The following is a 21,009-nucleotide window of genomic DNA, read 5'->3' on the forward strand; positions in this document are numbered from 1 at the left end:
TGGTATGACAAATGAGTTGGATAGTTCTATGGAAATAAAACCAATGAAACAAGTATAAAATTGTAGGAGCTGTTTATTGTTAAATGCAGAGAAACCTTAGCCATACTCTTGCCTTTTAGTCTCAAACTATATTAGACTGTCTGCCCAAGTAAGTTAAATCCAGGACATAAAACATATTAAGAGTCCTTAATAATGCATATCATATTTGAGTTGAATGAGGCTTCCTTTCTATACTTTAGATAACCCCTGTTTTACCTTTTGTTTCAGTTAACAATTCTTTGAAACTGCAGACACACGTGTTATATCTGACAAACACCTATATCAGAGAGGCCAAAGAAATATTTTCAACTACTAATTTTTTATATATAAATGGCAACTTCATGTCCTAGCAAAACCAAGACAAATACAGTAGGAAAGCTGTTAATGACTCAGAATACAATCATTAGTCAAATGTTATTTAACTGATACATAGAAGCTCTGCCTTCTTGACGGTTAATAACTGATTAACATAAAGGTGGCGCTGTGACAGAAGACAGGCTGTATATGCTGGCAGTGGTCATGGGTATGTGGGGGGCTTAGAGTAGTGGATGGTGTCCAGCGCCGCTCCGATGTCACAATCCTTTGTTTGGAGGAGTCGAGTCAACCAGCCGCCGTCGTCTGTGAAACCCATTGACAGCATCTGAGCCAGGGATTCTACCAGCTTGGGCTATGGGTCTAGACAGAACGATTGACGAAGATAACAGATTTATAGTGCTAGATTAGATGTACAGACAGAGTGGATTTGTAAGGGCACGTGGTTACATTTGGACATTGTTCTATTGTGATTTCTAAAGTGCAAGTTTGCATTTGCTACTAAGTAACTAGGATACCAGGTAAACATCAAACCTGTGTAAACAACATGCTGTCTAAATAACATTCTTAGCACCAGTGGTCAATCAAACAGTAGGCCTAGATCTATGAATAACAAATAACAGTAAAGGTCCTTGACAGGGGCTGCCCCCTTTGATGTCTATGTGAAACTATGGTGAAAGAAACGCAAATGCCACCGCTTTCAGCAAACATTGTTGGTACAGGAGTGGAATACAATTAACGATTTATAGAGATATAATTATATTATATATTAATTATGAATTAAAAGTACCTAAACACTGCACTGCATTACCCTTGATATTAATACACACAATTGTTTTAGTGTTTGTGCTGCCATTTGGCTGTATGAAAATATATGTGAAAAATTGTTTTAAGAATACTTTGTCGTAAAGAAAAATCAATAAACATGTAAAAAAAAAACTGACGTCAATATCGCTAGAGGGCGCTATTTGTACTATAATCCCCATAGGGGATCTTAGATCGCCTCATATAAGAACCGTTTGAAAAATAAATCATCCTGGCGGTTTCACTCATGGATATGAAGAATCAACTGACTGCAAGAAAACGCTATTGTTACTACTGCCGAATTTGTATCTAGCGAAAATGTAACACCGATAATATCACTAAGACAGTTTGTTTATTTTTGGACCACAATCCATAGAGATTACTTCCGCAAACCAGGGGATGAGCGAGTGACGTCAGGACTTTGGTGCTCTATATCTGGTTTTGGCTACTACCTTGAGGGAGGTGGGGATAGATGGCAGCCTCACGCAGGCCAGTAGGGCCCTCGGTGGGTGGGGCCTCCAGGGACCCCTGTGCCTGGTCCTCTTCCAGCCTGAGGGACTGGAGCTCTCCGGTGGAGGGGTCCACCTCTTTAGGAGTCAGGTGGGTCCATTCCTCATCGCTCCCTTGGTCCTGGGGACCCTGTGGAGAAAATAATTCCAAAAAACACCCATAAATTAACCTTCTGAAAGCCAAATACAACACCCTACAGACCGTTAAATTACTAAGCCAGAGACAAGAGTTACACACAACACGATTCGGTATGACTTCCATGAAGTCCAAGACCCAACTCATAGTTGTATAACTAAACAGTTATACAACTATAGTCTGACTAATCTCTAGTCTGACTAATCTCACGTCAAGACACTGAACCCCTAATTGCTCCCGATGTGCTAGTTGGTGCCTTGCATGGTTTCCGCTGCTATCGGTGTATGAATGTGTGTGTGAATGGGTGAATGTAATGCACAATCTCTGTAAAGCGCCTTGGATAAAGGCGCTATATAAATGCACCATTTACCATTTACCATTTACGTCACAAGGCTTTTCACACAGAGGAAAGAGGTTTCGGCCACGTTTTCTAGGAATTGGTTTGCGGTTGGCACCACTTTGCTTGCTGCCGAGTGCCGAATACATAATCCAGTCTCACCAAGTATTCCAAGTTTGACTTGAAACTCGTAGGATTCATCAAATTACTAATTTAAGGTGGGAATTATTTTGGAGGAGCACGTATTGGGTTTCCACCATGATTTCTGCCCCGCCTGATGACCGCAAAAAGGAGTTGATCTACGTCAGATATAAAGTCAATCAACGCCATAAAGATGGTCAAAGAGTTTCGAAAAGGCAACCTGCAGAACCGATTTTTTAGTTTATAGTTATACGTGTTGTGACTTGCATGTGTGTTTACGTACCTCATCTCCCCCACTAGCGCTCCCGATGCTGCTGGTTCCCTCCACCTCCATTTCATCCTGTTTGACATCTGACCCTGCAGAGTCCCCTGAGCCCGTGGCACTGGGTGGTCCGGCAGATCCGGGGGGAGTGGGGGTCACCTTGGTGCGTTGACCTTCATGTTCAACGTCAATGTCAACGTCGATGCCTGGTCAGGGTAAAGAAAACTTTCACCAAGAGCAAAACATTTTCCATCTACTGTACAACCGTGACACACAGACACTATGGGCCCTATTATGCGTGTCTTAAGTACCAGGTCTTATGACCTAACTTAAGACCTGGAGGCGTGGTCAATGCCATTTGGCTATTCTGAGTGGCCAAACAGCATTGACCACGCCTCCAGGTCTTAAGTTAGGTCATAAGACCTGGTACTTAAGACACGCATAATAGGGCCCTATGTGCTCTGTCCATCACGTCCTAAGGTTTCTGAAAACCTTCTAATTCTTATTCAAAAAAATATATATGTTGCTATGAGGTTCCCAGTTCGATCCCAGGCTCCCCCAGAGTTAGTGTCGAAGTGTCCTTGAGCATGTGCAGGTTGGTGCCTTGCATGGTTTCCACCGCCATCGGTGCGATGCACAATGTAAAGCGCTTCGGATAAAAGCGCTATATAAATGCACCTTTTAACATTTATAACTAATGAGACACAGAGAGAGGAAGCATCCTGATTGAAAGGTATAGCAACGTATAGGTTGCAGCAGGTCTAAATGGGTTAAGATATTTCATTGAGCTTCATTCATTCATTACTACACAGAAGGTAGAGAACGGGTATTACCACAGATAGGAGGAGAGGGAACGTACATCTACTGTAATGCGCGATTCATATTCAGTCCAACGATAGTGTCGCTGGCTGAAAAGAACCAATCTCGTGGTCGTAGGCAAGCAAAACAATTGTGTGAATAAAACAAATGAGTATAAAATCGGCATAGGTAGAGCAGAAATGTGATGTGGGTGTGATTTGTTTACCACAGGCCGGGTATATTTACCTAGCCAGGTGCAGATTCTACCGAGTTCAGAGCTGAGGGCATTTTCAACCTGCAGTTTGTCCCTGTCCGAGACCAGCAGTGCCGAGTCATCTGCGAACAGGAACAAGTTGCAGTCACAAGCTGAAGTCATGTCGTTAACATATATTAGGAACAGTAGAGGCCCTAGTATGCTTCCTTGTGGAACGCCACAGCTCACTGGGAGGGGGGGGGGGGGGGGCAGTGTTCCATTCACTTCCACCATCTGTTCTCTCCCCTCCAGGTAGGATTGCATCCAGCTCACTGATGTGCTATCGAAACCAATTGCTTTTAGCTTGTTAACCAGTATGGAGTGGTTCACTGTGTCAAAAGCCTTTTGGAGGTCCAGCATGACCATGCCGCAGTATTTGCCAGCGTCCACCTCTTGTTTGATGTGGTCACTCAAATAGAGAAGGCATGTGTCAGTGGAGTGGGATGTTCTGAAGCCAGATTGGAACTCGTACAATAATTTATTAGTGGCAAGATACATTTCAACCTGTTCATAGACTATTTTTTCCATCACTTTCGAGATGGAGCTTAGAATAGAAATAGGGCGGTAGTTGCCGGGGTCTAATTTACTCCCTTTCTTGTGCAGGGGGGTTACTTTGGCCAGTTTGAAATCTAGGGGGACCTGTCCCTGTTTCAAATCAAATCAAATCAAATTTATTTATATAGCACATTTAAAAACAACTCTCATTGTACCAAAGTGCTTCACAAGGCAGAATATAGTGGAATACAATACAATACAATAAAATGCAATACAATACAATACAGTACAATTCAGTGCGGAAGACGTCAATAGTAAAAAAAAATAAGGATCTAATCTAAAAAGGAAAGGTGCAAGATCATGTCGGTGGTGCAAAGGCTTGTGAATATAAAAATGTTTTAAGTTGTGATTTAAAAGACTCAACGGAGGGCGCAGACCTAACGGCGAGGGGAATGTTGTTCCACAGTGTGGGGGCTGCGACAGCAAAGGCGCGGTCGCCCCTGAGCCTCTTTTTGGTGTGCGGAACCCCTAAGAGTTTGATGGAGAGGTTTACTATGTGGGTGATGATTGGAGCTATAGAGATGGCTGAGTCTCTGAGAAATTTGGAGGGAATATTGTCATGGCCAGTGGCCTTGTGGAGTATAAAATCGTAGAGCAGAAATGTGATTTGGGTGTGATTTGTTTACCACAGGCCGGGTATATTTACCTAATGTACTCATGGCAGCCACACCCTCTCCAATGTTCTTGAGGAAATCGACATTTGCCTGCATGTCAGTGGCAGAGTCTAGGAGGGGGAGAGGAAGTTTCACTATACGGTCAGATGTTTGGGTCCGATCCCAATTTTGGAGAGTCCTTGACCACCCATTAGTTACTGATATTTTGACCGATTAAAAAAAAGTGCTTCAGTGGTTATATAAAATGGTAAATGGTGCATTTATATAGCGCCTTTATCCAAGGCGCTTTACATAGATTGTGCATTACATGTGCATTACATTCACCCATTCACACACACATTCATACACCGATTGCGGCGGAAGCCATGCAAGGTACCAACCAGCACATCGGGAGCAATTTGGGGTTCAGTGTCTTGCCCAAGGACACTTCAACATGGAGCCGGGATTCGAACCGCCGACCCATGGATCATTGGACGACCTGCTCTACCTCTTGAGCCACAGTCGCCCAGTCGTTATATAACCACTGAAGGCCTATTGAAAATGTTTTTCCTATAATGCCACGCCCAAACTAGAGAATAGGGATCCAACTTAAAAGTGGTTAAAAATCAGGACTACATAATTAGCTCTTCACTAAGTCCCTCCCCAACCCATCCTTAGGCACGTTAGCAGTGAAGAAAGCTTGACCTGCATAGCAACCGTTGCTAAACTATTTGGATTGGCATTGGACAAATCGCTTTTTGGGGTGGGATTTAGTGAAGGGCTAATTGCAGATGCTGATGTCGTAAAAAAAAAAAAGGGAATACGATATGTTGGCCAGACCGATCAGGCTCTACAAATAGGACTTCCAATAAGCAATACCCGTCACAGATGTGTGGCACTGAACCACAGTTAAGAACCAACCAGAAGTACTACTATAGACCGTAAAGTAAAATGATGCACTGGACCGTTGACTACTCATGCAGAATTACACATTACACAATAGTCTACATTGTTGATGCGGATTCACTGAGATTTGCGCTGCCGATATTCTGTACATGAATACTACCATCGGCCTCAAACAAAAAGGCCTGAGAGCTCGACTAATGGTGCGTTCACACGGTCAGATGAAACGATGCAACGACACGTGAGTCGATTCGGAGCAGCTACAAACATGCATCATTGCGTCTTGGCAACGTCATGCCGCTGGCTTCCATTGACAATGAATGGTAGACAACATCGTTTAATTTGCCCCGTGTGAACGCAACATAACACTAAGGATTTAATCCTGCGTAGCAATTTCCAGGACTCACCAGAGGGGACGCAGTTAGCCGGGTCAGCAGTAGAGGTCTGAGCCCCACAGGTTTGATCTGCAACAGTTTGCAGAATTACAGTACATTTCAAGCACAAACTCAATACAAAGGCTGTTAACTGTGAGTGGACGACCCAATTAACTCTTTGAGAGTTTCATGGATTTCTATATAGTTTTTAGACTTCTCTATGGCAGAATGGCGTTTTTGAATGATTTATTGAAAATTCTCTGTTGTGAATGTGTGACAACGAAAGACCTTCAGAGAAAGCTTGGCTTGTCTGCTTCCAGGAAAAAAATGAACTGAGTTGATAAAATGTTTAGTTGTGGTGTTGGAAGCCATTTAAAAGAGCCTGCATTTACACTGGGTAGTGTTTCTAGGACAACAAAAAAAGTTATGACCGGTTGAAGTTTTATTTTCTAAATAACTTTTTTTCTGCTGGGCGTACATAGCCATGCAATATCTCATTTTAAAGGGTGAGTTGTCTAGTTCAATTAAAATAAAATAAAAAGTTTCTCACATGTACCACTGTAGATATTTTGCCATCTATAAATAGCATGGTCAGTCATGATCAATCTGACCTATCCAGCTAAAAGTCCCCCTAGCTCTGAAATGGAACATCATATAAACTCAATTCTTTTTTGGGGTAAAATTAGACATTCTAACGCACATTTTGATATATACCATGTTTACATAGTCTTACCAGTACCGTGTCTATTCATGCATGTATCTCAAAAACCTGTTGTGAAGAAACAGTTTTGATAAAAAACTCATCCAAGGACATTGTTTTGATATGACTTTGTGCCCATGATATGTATCAAAATATAGACTTGAATGTATACTGTATTATAACAAAAAAATTGGGTTCTTACCATCTACCGTTACAGAGTAAATCACAGTTGAAACTCGCTTAGTCAAACCATAAACCTCAGACTAGTGAACAAAATAGCCATGACAGGTCTAACTCATTGTAAAAGCTTGTCTTTTATTTTTTATGACTACTAACATAATACAATTATAATAAATATTACAGAAAATAAATAGGCCTACATACAAAACAGTTGTCCCCAAACTCCCCAGTGTCCCCAAACCACTGCATTCCAGTTGTTCTTGACGGTGTGTGTGTGTGTAGGCTAAATTTAAAAAAAAACAACAACTGAAATGAATGAATGCATCCGGTTCAGTGTCGGAGAACTCCATCGCAGTCTTGACTCTTCGTCTTCATCATCATCATCATCATCATCATCATCCTCCTCCTCCGATGCCAGTTCTAAATATATAAAAATAAACATTTAGCTGTAGTCAGCCCGGCCAATAGCCAGTTGGGGGGGGGGGGGGACGTAGGCTATCTGACATCATCGTCATCATCATCATCACACGGAGACACACTAAACAATGTACAATCATGATTGTATACAATATACAATGAATGCAATTATCATGCAAGCTCAGACGTCAATGAAACGTCATACAGATCTTATATAATACGCTACTGTTAGCTTCACTCCCCGTCCCCCCTCCGATCCTTGTAGCAACGTCATCATAACCACGCGTTGCTTCAGTAAACGATGCATGTTTGTTCTCCGTCTTTGTAGACAGTAAATAAAAGGAGCGAACATTACTCTAAAGATCAGATCGCCTATAAGGCACGCTACAATATAAAATACTTGTACTGCCATGCGTGCATGCCTGCTACGATACATTTGTACTGCACCAACCAACCGATCAACACCAACCCCCCCCTCCAGCCCTTAGCCAGCACCAATGCACCGACCAACACCATTAGCCAGCACCTTCGGTGCTGGCTAATGGCTGGGGGCCATCGTGGTGAGTCATTCTGGCGTCATGATCTGACTAGTAGTAGTAATTATCCAAGCATCTATTTGTAGCGATCATCTTATGATTTCTGATCACTATAGAAGGGCATTTTCTACAATAAGATTACCTCAAAACATTCCGGGTTGATCGTCTTCTTCAATGGTTTCCCGGTATAGCTCATCGGACGACGATGGGGAGACAATGAAAAAAGGAGGGAGGGAGCAGCGAGTCTCGCTGTAAGCACTGGACCAGGGCTACTCCGCCTGGAGAAGGCGACTGGGACGCGTATGGATCAATACTACTACCACAAAACTCGCTCAAATAAATAGTACTGCTTTCAACTTTTTCTGCTAGAAAATCGCTCGGGCGAGACGGCAAACAGGCAAAACAATGAAAACTATGAAGACTCCCTCTGCCCCCACTGTTTACAGGGGGTGGGACCAGCTTCCAATGGCAACACGTACACGTGTGTCACGTGACACGGGTTTTCTGGGTAATGTAGTTGGAATATAAGCTCAGGAATTTAAACAGCGCTTCGGAGCATATTAATATGTTTAGATTCATCAAAAACTGTGAAGACGCCAATTGGCGTCATTGATCATTTACGGAATTCTGATGAAGACGCCAATTGGCGTCTTTCATCTTCTAAGGGTTAAGCATTACACTTGTTTACAACAGGGTTTACCATGTTCAATTCATCAAAACATTTAGAGACGTACAAATAGACACTTCTATATAGACAAAGAACAGTACAGGAATTCATCATAATGGAGGTAAAAAGGGAAAAGAAACATATACAGTGAGGGGAAAAAAGGGGGGGGGGCGGTGGGGGGGATTCAGATTTTACGGGGGCCAGTTTCGAATTGCAGCCATCCGTAGGTGCCCTTTGAGAGCGGTTTTGAAGGAGTCAAGGGATTCGCATGTCTTAATGACTGTTGGTAGGGCGTTCCACATTTTGGTGGCATAGGAGCGAAAAGAATTTAGTCCCTTGTTTGTGCCGAATCTGGGTTGAACATGATTCGTTGCACTCCCTCTGGTGTTGTGGGTGTGGACTTCGTTAACATTAAGGAAGTATCTACACAGGTACATGGGTATCTTGGTGGAGTATCGAATCTTGTGGACCAGACCCATTGCAAGATGCTGTACTCTGTCGCCGACCCTAAGCCATGCCAGTCTGTCAAAGTGGGCAGGGGTGAGGTGGGTTCGGGGGGTGAGGCCAAGTAGGAGCCTGACCAGTTTGTTTTGGGAGGTCTGGAGCCTAGTTTTAAGGGCCTTTGAGGTGCTGTGGTACCAGGAGGTGCATGCATAGTCAAAGAAGCCTTGTACAAGGGCTCCTGTTAAGGTCTTCAAGGTGTTTTTGTCGACCAGTGAGGAGATCCTGTAAAGGAATCTTGTTCTTTGGTTGACTTTTTTGATTACGTTGGTGGCCATTTTATCACCGGAAAGATTAGCCTCCAGGATGGAACCTAGGTAGGTAATTTCATCTTTACGTGTGATAACATTGTCACCCACTCTAACCAAGAAGCCATTTGCCTTGCTGAGATTACTATTAGATCCAAAGAGAATGGATTCAGTTTTTCCCAGGTGTAAAGATAGTTTGTTATCAGCGAGCCAGGTGCAGATTCTACCGAGTTCAGAGCTGAGGGCATTTTCAACCTGCAGTTTGTCCCTGTCCGAGACCAGCAGTGCCGAGTCATCTGCGAACAGGAACAAGTTGCAGTCACAAGCTGAAGTCATGTCGTTAACATATATTAGGAACAGTAGAGGCCCTAGTATGCTTCCTTGTGGAACGCCACAGCTCACTGGGAGGGGGGGGGGGGGCAGTGTTCCATTCACTTCCACCATCTGTTCTCTCCCCTCCAGGTAGGATTGCATCCAGCTCACTGATGTGCTATCGAAACCAATTGCTTTTAGCTTGTTAACCAGTATGGAGTGGTTCACTGTGTCAAAAGCCTTTTGGAGGTCCAGCATGACCATGCCGCAGTATTTGCCAGCGTCCACCTCTTGTTTGATGTGGTCGCTCAAATAGAGAAGGCATGTGTCAGTGGAGTGGGATGTTCTGAAGCCAGATTGGAACTCGTACAATAATTTATTAGTGGCAAGATACTTTTCAACCTGTTCATAGACTATTTTTTCCATCACTTTCGAGATGGAGCTTAGAATAGAAATAGGGCGGTAGTTGCCGGGGTCTAATTTACTCCCTTTCTTGTGCAGGGGGGTTACTTTGGCCAGTTTGAAATCTAGGGGGACCTGTCCCTGTTTGATGGAGAGGTTTACTATGTGGGTGATGATTGGAGCTATAGAGATGGCTGAGTCTCTGAGAAATTTGGAGGGAATATTGTCATGGCCAGTGGCCTTGTGGGGTTGGAGGGCACTCAGTTTCTTAAGTACCTCATCAGTTGTTACCATAACTAATTTAAAATCGTCTTTACAAACACCTAGGTTTCTGTAGAAGGTTTTAATGTGCTCTACACCAAAGAGCCCAGAGTGGGAGGGCAGATTGTTAACCAGCGTTGTTGATGTTTGTAAAGAAGATGTTCAAGTAGTTGGCCACATCAAGCTTGTCAGTGATGAGAGTGTTGTTCGCTTTAATGTTTATGTTTGAAAACCTGGTTTTCAGTTTCTGACTATAGCCTAATTGGTTGTTGAGTAGCTTCCAGAGCTCTTGAGGATTGTTTTTGTTTTCCTCAGCTTTATTATTAATAAAGTTACTTTTGGCGGATTTGATCATGGCAGTAACATTATTTCTTAGCCTGTTTCGTTGGGTTTTTAGGTTGTCCAGCTGAGCTTGGAGACCCCTGTTGAAGCGCTTGGCAAGCTTTGACTTGCATTTTAGAAATTCAGAGCATTTTTTGTCTCTGGCATTCGTTGCAGTCATTATGTCCGAATTCATCCATGGCTCCGAGCGGGTTTTGACCCTGATGGTTCTCAGAGGAGCCATGTAGTTCAGTACTGATGTAAATTTGGTTTTGAAGCCAAGCCAAGCTTCTTCGACAAGTGTGCTGTTAAGCTCATCGGACCAATCCAGACTCTCCAATTCTTGGTTAAAGACCACACTAGAGTAGGTTTTGAGGTCCCTTGATATGACTGCTTTGTGGCAGCCAGACTTTGTTTTTTGCGGGTACAGAATATCATGAAATGATCACTAAGCCCGCATACAATAACACCTTTCTTGGAGATTCTGGATTTGTCCGAGGTCAGAATGAGATCAATGACAGTTTGAGTAGAAACACACACTCTAGTGGGTTGGGTAATAAGCTGGCTAATACTATGCAGATCACAAAACCTACTAAATTATTTGAAAACAGGCGCCTCTTTACGCTGTACGTCTGTATTCAGATTGCCCAACAGGATTTTCTCTGCACCCTCCTCCTCAGCTAAGCAACCCTCAAGAATATCATAAAAGCCTTGCTGATCAGGAGGTCTGTAGACTGTGCCAACTAGTACTGATTTCGCATTTTTGAAAATTAATTCAACCCACACAGTTTCAATTTCAAGTCAGTACGGGTAATGAATTCAGTATTTTTGTGGATATACATGCAAACACCACCCCCATTACGGTTTCTATCATTTCTGACTACGGAGTAGTTCTCAATTTCAATCTCAGCGTCCCTGATGGATTCATCTAGTTTGGTCTCAGAAAAACACAAAATGTTTGCCTTGCCGATAAGGAATAATTCTCTAATTTCGGCCAGTTTGGAATAAAGGCTGTTTACATTGAGATGAAAAAGATGAATACCATTGATGTTGAGGTCCAGGCTTGCATTGTTGATGTCAGCAATTGAGAAGAGTCCACGTTCTGGTTCTGGATGAGCCTTGTTACACTGCCTCATCCTCTTCATCCACTTTCCACGAGGTATCCACTGAGGAAGGTACAATTACATCATCATCATCATCAGGCACATTGCAGGATGAAACAATCACTGACTGCATTTTTCATTTCAACATTTCTATCGTTTTCTACATTACCTAGGGTGGGTATTTACTAAATAAGCGCCAAAGCTTATTTTTTTATGCATGACTAATTTTTCAATTCTAATGTTTAAACATCTGCACCACATTAAGTTTGCCGAGTTTAGCGTGCCAATGCATTGGACTATTTAATTTAAGAGAGCGTGTACTTTATCATACAATGAGATTTGAATAGCAAACAAATAGCGTGTTGTGTTGCGAGCTTGTAGATTTGCAATTTTTTGCTTCATGATTTTTGCGAAAACATTCACCGAAAGTTCACTTTCAGCAAAATCAGGACGGCAGGTTCAAAGTGGTTCATGGCTTGACCGGCGTAGTTTTCACGTGAACAGTGGTGGAAAGTAACTAAGTACATTTACTTAAATTGTGTACAATTCTGAGGTATTTGTACTTTACTTGTATTTCCAATCTCCATCTATCTAATCTACATTTATTTGAAAACTTTAGTTACTAGAAATGTTTTAGATTGAATATTATTACAAAACATACATTAACCACTTCAACCCTATACATTTCGGCCATTTGAAAATAGCCGAGCTCACAATGCACCGCGATGTGACGCATTGTACCTTTTGTACCTTTACTCAAGAACATTCTGCACTTTACTTGTAACGGGAGAGTATTATAATATATAACATTGCAGTATTGACTCTTTTTACTCAAGTAAAGAATTGGAGTACTTTCCCCCACCACCGCACGTGAAGGATATTATATATTCTGACTAGTGTTGTTTTTGGCAGCACATTTCTATTTTAGTTTAGTCTTTGGAATGAAACTTAATTTAGTTAGTTTTAGTCACCTGGATGACGTGCTCCTTGTTCAGCGGGTGCCAGATGTTGTTCATCCGGACGTGCTCCTGGTGTATCTCGGTGGCCTGGCAGGCGGAGCACAGGTCATAGTCAGCGCACACGGTGCACTTGAACCGGGTGCCAGTGATGCCGCCCTCGCAGCCGTCGCACGTCACGCCGGGGTGCAGCATGGCGGGAGGGGGGGATTTAATACTGCGTAGCATGGTGGACCCTGTTGGAAACAAGTGTAATGCTTAATTGGGTCGTCCACTCACAGTTAACAGCCTTTGTATTGAGTTTGTGCTTGAAATGTACTGTAATTCTGCAAACTGTTAATAAATTCTTCAATCAATCAATCAAAACCAAGATGGCGGCCGGGAGGTCTTTCGGCTGAGTCCTGAGATTATTTGTGTGATTATCTCAGTTTAATTGTGATATAAGTGCAGTTGAACGACTTGCATAATGGCAGATAAAGCCAAAGCAAAAGGAAATGGCAATAATGGAAAGAGATCAAACAATGCGGAGAATGGCGTGGGGGAGAAGCCACCCGACGGCTGTGGACTACAGGTGGACGGTGCCTGCCAACTTTGCCATACAGGTGGACAGGGCAAAAAATCACTGGTCTGTAAACGATGTAAGAAAAACTACTGCATTACGTGCTTGAAGAAGGACGAGGTGGAGTATGTGATTCTGCAAAAACAAGACACAGGCATAATGTGGTTTTGCCCATGTTGTGAGGAAAGCGTGGAAAAGAGCATTGCGGTGGAACAGCTGATCGAAGAAAAATGCCAACTTATTACCCAACTGTTTGGGGAGCGGCTGCTCGAGTTGGAGTCGAGAATGGAGGAAAAAGTTGCCGAAATGATTCGGGAGCGACTGAAAGACGTGGAAAAGGCCACACCAAGCTGGGCTGATGTGGTGAAGAATGCCGACCCGAAGGAGAAATCACTTGCCTTTAACAGTGTCCTGACTGAATTAGACGAACGTAAATCAAGGGAAAGAAATATCGTTGTGTTTGGACTAAAAGAGCCAAGCCTGGACAGCGGAGAGGAGAGACAACAAAGGGACTTGGAAACTGCAAAGGACGTATTCAAAACATGCAAAGTCCGCACGAATGCCGATTCATTTGTGAGAGTGACCCGGCTCGGGAAATACAACAGCGAAACCATGGAGGATCCAGACAGAGCGGGGCGGCCTGTTCTGGTCACACTGCAGAGCATGGAACTAAAAACGAGCTTGTTCAAGAAGATCGCAGCGTTACATCAAACGGATAAATACGAAAACATACGAATTGCTAACGACCTTACAAGGACGGAGAGAGAAAAGGAGAAGGAGCTGTATGAAGAGGCAAAGGAAAAGCGAAGAAATTCGTCGGGGGAATTCACCTACAAAGTCCGGGGTCCTCCCTGGGCCAGGAGAGTGGTGAGACTCCCAAAGACACCGTGACTTGAACATGACCATGATCTTGCACCCCAGACATATCAGGGCAGTAATTCTTCCCCCCTAGAAAGCGTATTATGTCTATATACAAACGCGGACCAACTCCACAACAAAATGCATGAATTTACCGCTCGTTTGAAAGTGCACCCACTCATACAGATTATTGGTATTACGGAAGTTAAAGCAAAGCAATCGAAGCATAAAATGAACCCAGTGGACTTTAATTTAGATGAAGTTGATGGCTACAATATGTTTTCCAAGAATATTGACAATGATGTAGGTAAAGGCTTACTGCTTTATATTCATAGATCATTAGAAGTTAAAGAAGTTACACTGGCGACAGAGTTTCAAGAGAATATTTTTGTGGAGATAAAATGTAGCAACAATGAGAAATTGATTGTGGGTTTGATTTATAGGTCACCGACAGATAGGGGTACAGAGACCAATAATGAAAATCTTTTGGTTTTAATCGAGGAGGTGTCATCTATGAAGTATTCACATGAACTAATTATGGGAGATTTTAACTTGCCAAATATAGATTGGAATCTACTTGATGCAAAGGGAGACGGAGCCACACTAGAAAATAGATTTTTGGACTGTGTTCAGAACCCATTGATGTTTCAACATGTAATGGAACCAACAAGGTGGAGAGGGGACGACACACCACATGTATTGGACCTTATACTTACGAACGAGGAGAATATGGTTGAGGATGTTCAGTATTTGGGCCCACTAGGTAAAAGTGACCATTGTGTTTTGTTGTTTAAGGTAATATGTTGTACAAAAATGAGAAAAAACGAAAAAATAAGAAAGAATTACAACAAGGGGAACTTTGAGGCAGCAATCAGAGAGCTGGAAATATTTAAATGGGTGGAATACTTTTCTGACTATGATGTCAACGCTAATTGGAGACTATTAAAGTTAAAGTTGAAAGAAATAGAGGATAAATACGTCCCAAATAGCAAGAGCAGGACATGGAATAGGAAGCACACTTTCCCCCTGGATAGTAGTACAAAAATGAAAATAAAGGAGAAAAACTCTCTTGCGAAAAAGGCCATGAAAAGTAAAGATCCAGAGATACAAAAAGATTACCGTAGAGTTAGAAACTGTGTGAGAACGAGAACAAGACATTTAAGAATTCAATATGAAGAAGAGTTAGCAAGACAATCTAAACTGAAACCGAAGGTTATTTGGGACTACATTAATAAAAGGACAAAAATTTAAACATCAGTAGGAGATCTATATGTCAATCAAGACAATAATAACTCCCCAAAAACAGAGAAGGACTCAGATAAAGCAGAAATACTTTCAGATTATTTTAGCAGTGTATTTGTGAATGAACCTGAAGGGCATGTTATACCTGAATTGCCAAGAATGGAAGTTCAGCATTCAGAACGCTTTATAATAACAACTGAAGATACAAAAAAACTGCTACAGAGCATGAATATTTACAAATCACCCGGGCCAGATGCAATACACCCTAGGATAGTAAAAGAACTAGCCTGTGTGATTGCTGAACCAGTAACGATGCTTTTTAACAAAACTTTGGAGGAAGCAACTTTACCAAATGGTTGGAAAGAGGCACAAATCAGTGCAATATTTAAAAAAGGAAGTAAGGCACTGGCAGGGAACTACAGACCTGTCAGCCTGACATCTGTTATATGTAAAACAATGGAAAAATTAATTAGGACACACATTGTAGATCATAATATTATGAAGTCCAACAAGCTCTTTATTAACAGCCAGTATGGCTTTATATCTGGAAGATCGACCACACTTCAACTTCTCACGGTTCTTGATAAATGGTCAGCATCTTTAGATAGAGGACAGTCGGTTGACTGCATATATATGGATTTCCAAAAAGCTTTTGATAAAGTTCCCCATAAGAGACTAATATCAAAATGAAGGTCTTACTGTATAGACAACAGAGTTATAGGTTGGGTACAGGATTTTCTCAGTAACAGGAAACAGAAGGTGGTGGTTAATGGAGCCACTTCAGATTGGAAGTCAGTGACCTCTGGAGTCCCACAGGGATCTGTATTAGGACCTGTACTCTTTGTTATTTATATAAATGATCTACCAAGTGAGATACAATCCGATGTCTACCTTTTTGCGGACGACACAAAAATATTTAGAACTATAACCAATGACACAGACACAGCACAACTCCAAGCAGACCTCCAGAGTACCAGCAATTGGTGTGACAGGTGGTTACTGAAATTAAATCCAGATAAACGTAAACAGTTGCACATTGGGGAAAAAAGTGACAACTTGGCTAATTATACAGTTGGAGATCTAGTGATTCATCAAGTAGAGGAAGAAAAAGATATAGGGGTGGTGGTTGATAATTCACTAGAATTTGAGATGCACATCTCTGAAAAAGTAAAAAAGGCAAACTCCATGTTGGCGATAAGAAGAAGAACCTTTTTAAATTTACGTAAAGAACTATTTATGCCGTTATATAAATTATTGGTGAGATCACATCTTGAATTTGCAAGCTCAGTCTGGTGCCCTTATAAAATCAAATACATAGAGAAAATAGAGAAGGTTCAGAGAAGGGCTACTAAATTAATACCAGGGTTGAAAGAAGTGTCATATGAAGAAAGGTTAAGACCAAGGGGCCAGTGATGCTATTCAACGTTGAAGCTCTGGGTCCTAGTGGTAGGAGGAGGGACTACAGGCGGACCCGTGGATTCATGACCGGGAAACCCCGTGCAGCTGGGCTTTAACGTTGAGCGCTCGGTTGCCCTACGTCACCCAGGACCTCAAAGTTGAGGTCCGGGGAGGGACTTCCGGCAGTCTTCCGGGTGCTTCAAAACGCCACTGAGCAACTTCCACTGACATGAATAGCGGAGGGGGCGGAGCTTCGCGCCAGTTCAGTCTCTATTATATATATACTCTATGGTTAAGACACTTACAGTTACCAACGTTAGTGTACAGGAGGCACAGAGGAGATATGATCGAGGTCTATAAACTTGTTCACCAGATATATGACTTTACAGCCGAGCCCGTTGTCCATTTCTGGGACAGCAGGTATGAGTTGAGAGGGAATTCTCTTAAACTCTTACCACTAAATTGTCATTCAGAAAAGAGAAAGAATTTCTTTACACTTAGAGCTGTCAGAGCATGGAATAAACTTCCGGAGGAAGTGGTCCAGGCTCCTTCAGTCAACACTTTTAAGAATAGACTTGACAAATTTTGGTCAACGAAAGATTTGTTGTATAATTATAGGGCTGGCTTGTAAGGTCATAGACTGGTAAATACAGGACTTTTGAAACTGTATTATGTATAAATATAAGAAAGAAAAAAAGTGCGTGTCCACATACAACTTTGTTTATTTAAAAAAAAATATATATATATATATATGAATGTATGTATGTACTTGTGAATTTTAATATGTATTTATGTCTGTTATGAGTCTGGCGTAGAGGATTTCATCCTGTGCTGGAAAACTTTTCAATAAATTTCAATAAATTTCAATACATTTCCAGGACTCACCAGAGGGGACGCAGTTAGCCGGGTCAGCAGTAGGGGTCTGAGCCCCACAGGTCCTGGGTTGACTCTGGTTCTGAGCCCTGTTACTCATCACGTCAGCCGCAATCCCTCGAACGAACTTGAGGAAATCGACACAATGCACCGCGATGTGACGCATTGTACCTTTTGTACCTTTACTCAAGAACATTCTGCACTTTACTTGTAACGGGAGAGTATTATAATATATAACATTGCAGTATTGACTCTTTTTACTCAAGTAAAGAATTGGAGTACTTTTCCCCCACCACCGCACGTGAAGGATATTATATATTCTGACTAGTGTTGTTTTTGGCAGCACATTTCTATTTTAGTTTAGTCTTTGGAATGAAACTTAATTTAGTTAGTTTTAGTCACCTGGAGGATGCTCTGCTTGTGAAGTGCCACCAGCATGGTGGGAGTGGGGCCAAGGTGGGGGGGCGGGGGTCCACCGGGGCCGTGGTGGGGTGGTGGTCCACCGGGGCCATGGGGGGGTGGTGGTGGTGCACCGGGGCCACCCTGGGGGGGTGGGGGCCCGTGTGGGTGGGGCGGGAAGGTGAGGGGAGGGAACCCGCCGGGGAAGGCGTGGAGGGGGAATTCGCGACGATGCTCTTTCTTCTCTGCAATATAAAAACAATAAAACAATGTATCAGTATAGATCGAGTAAAACCCATTTAGACCTGAGGCTGCATCGGTGTCGCCTTATAGCTTTTAACCACTTTAACCGTTATGTTAAACTTTAGCTGTTGAAAAATAGTAAATCTACGCTGCGCTACAAGCTTGTAGATCTATTTTTGAAACATTGTGAAAGTGTGTGCAAATCTTTGAATACATGTTCTTTCCCAGCAATTTGCTTCTGGGGGCTCCCTGGAACAACATAAAAACAGAGGTTTTTCAGAGAACTGTCATGATTTAGAAAACATTTTGTAGAAACTGGTCTCAGGTCTAAATGGGATAAAACAACAATAGCATTGTAATATAGCTAGCCAGCTCAGTTGGCCTTGTGGTTTGAGTGTCCGCCCTGAGACGGGGAGGTTCAATCATCCCAGGCCGGGTCATACCAAAGGCTCTGAAGAATGGGACCCAGTGCCTCCCTGCTTGACACTCAGGATCAAGGGTTGGATCGGGGGCAAGTCCCTGTGTCATACTAGCGTCATGTCCAGGGGGTGTACTTGTACATCAAGCTGCCTCCCGCTACAGGCCCTATGGGTCTCATGGCTAGGCAAGGCTTACTTACTAAATATAGTTAGCATAGATGTACTATGATCAACTTTATTAGTATAGAAAGAAATTTAAAAAGGGTAACATGTACTTTATGCTTTAGACTGAGAATGATTTTGCAGTGTGCCTACTGTACAATAATGTGCAGTCAAGGCCAGGGTGTTTGTACAATACATAATGTATATTTGCTGCCATGTACCTTTGATGTACAGTTTAAAGGTTTGGTCCGACTTGCAGGTCAGTCCCATTATCAGCTCCTCGTCTGTAGAGAAGGAGATCAGGTCGCCATCTTCATCTGGAGGAAAACAAACATCTCGTCAACACACTGCTCTGTTTACAGATTGCTGCCAATTGTTCTGGAACACCGAAATTCACCCGTATGTGTGTATGTGTGTGTGTAAGATAAACACAGGCAGTGCTCGCAGTACCAAGAAGTCTGTGTCATATTTTAATAATAGACTATTACTTATCTACCGGTTTCTTCTCCTAGCTGCTTATGACAATAATAACACTTATTAATGATACTTTAATGTGATAAATGTAAAAAGTAAGTATTGAAATCACTCCTTCATGTAGACAAAATCATGACCAAATCCCACAAGATATTCATTGGTCTCCTAATAACTTGTTCATGTAGTGCAATGTCTCTTTATCATTAAATGTCTCTGTATCATTGGTCTTTAGGACTCTGCATAATTAATAGTTACTCTACTGTATGTCTCAGTACCATTAACAGTCCATATCAGTATAATTTATACATCTATATGTCTCAGTATGATATTACTGTATCATCATGTCAATGTCATAGTAACATTATAGCAGCCATTTAGCCTATATTATGTCACAGATTAATACGTTAACTCGTATAATTTGACAGTCCATTATGCCTCAGCAATAATATGAATAGTATAGTATGTCTCAGTATCATTAATGGTCTATACATGTGTCACAATATCCTCATTAACAACAGTATTACAGTGGGTTTAAACCAGTGGTCCGGGCACTCCGGGGACCACCAGTGGTCCGGGCACTCCGGGGACCACCAGTGGTCCTTGAAGGGTTTCCAGGTGGTCCCCAGCTAAATGATGGAGAGTAACCAAGCACCAGTACCCTTAAAATCGTAAAATTAAGTAAATCTTTAACTCTTGAGTGTAAAATGAAAGAGTTAAGTCTTTGTTAAACATGTGCAATAATTTACAAGAAGTCTACACAATTAGAGAATGTAGAAGAATTATTATGTTGATCAACGTTTGCCTGTTATCTCTATACCAACATCAATACAGCATAATTGTGGACAAAATCTTAGAATCTTAGAATCCAAGAATAATAAAACATTTTGGGTCTGAGAGGCTAACTCTCATCAAATGGTGGTCCGTGGCTTAAATGCCCAATAAATAATGAGGCCCATTATGTATTGGGCCTCTCACTGTTAATGTTTATATGTATGTGTATATTTGTGTATGTTCTGATGAATTGAAAAGGGTGGACCCTATAGTAAACAAGTGTAATGCTTTATTGTGTCGTCCACAGTTAACAGTCTTTGTATTGAGTTGTGCTTGAAATGTACTGTAATTCTCCAATACTGTTAATAAATATCGGTACTCCAATCAATCAATAAAAAGGGTTGGGAAAACCACTGGTCTATTCTATTATGTCCCGATCTCACTTACCCTTGTAGAACATCTGGAAGGTGACATTTCTCAGGTTGGAGAAAACATCGACAACTTTTCCCTTCAGGTACTCGAAGCTGCTGGACACATCTTGGTCAACAGTGAAGCGTCGGATCTCCTTGTGGTTGTCTTCCTTCCCCAGGAGGTAAGCTTTCACTTGAATGGCCGTGGTGGTGGACATGGTGGACATGGTGGACACCATGAGAGACATCTCTTCTGTCTCCTGGTCGCTTTTCCACTTCGTTGCGCAGCAAGAAATTGTTCACTCTTCTTCTTCTTCTCTGAGAGGCTCTGCTGTACTTCCGTGTTGAATAGAATAACCTCACACTTCTTCTTCTTCTTGTGGGGTTTATTGGCGGTTGGCAAACAAATCTGTGCATTACCGCCACCTACTGGTGTCTTTATTCCTCCTACCTATTGGATTCCTGAGTTACCTTACCACAACAAACCTATATTCTATCAATAAGACTGGTTACTCTCAAATATTCAAAAAGGTGCCTATAGCACCTGTCTCCTGACACTTTTCTTAGTATATTTACTATGT

The 21,009-nt window shown here is 42.1% G+C and overlaps 1 protein-coding gene across 2 annotated transcripts; it reads right to left on the reverse strand.

Moving 5' to 3' along the window:
* Window positions 1-72: 72 nt before the first annotated feature.
* On the reverse strand, window positions 73-20,761 carry LOC306922170 (sequestosome-1-like). Of its 2 annotated transcripts, none has more exons than XM_079499565.1 (12): window positions 20,466-20,761; window positions 18,995-19,090; window positions 17,953-18,194; window positions 17,563-17,677; window positions 12,636-12,856; window positions 11,604-11,727; window positions 6,050-6,106; window positions 4,793-4,870; window positions 3,585-3,674; window positions 2,562-2,746; window positions 1,608-1,794; window positions 73-657 (listed from the first exon to the last, which is right to left on the reverse strand). In XM_079499565.1, the coding sequence occupies exons 1-12, from the start codon at window positions 20,674-20,676 to the stop codon at window positions 557-559; spliced, it is 1,707 nt and encodes a 568-aa protein (XP_079355691.1). In that variant the 5' UTR covers window positions 20,677-20,761; the 3' UTR covers window positions 73-556. The 2 variants fall into 2 exon arrangements, with proteins under 2 accessions (XP_079355691.1, XP_079355692.1); XM_079499566.1 differs by having other exon boundaries at window positions 73-714; window positions 20,466-20,760.
* Window positions 20,762-21,009: the final 248 nt, after the last annotated feature.

Source organism: Electrona antarctica (genome assembly GCF_951216825.1).
Source record: "Electrona antarctica genome assembly, chromosome: 1".
In the NCBI taxonomy this organism is placed as follows: Eukaryota; Metazoa; Chordata; class Actinopteri; order Myctophiformes; family Myctophidae; genus Electrona; species Electrona antarctica.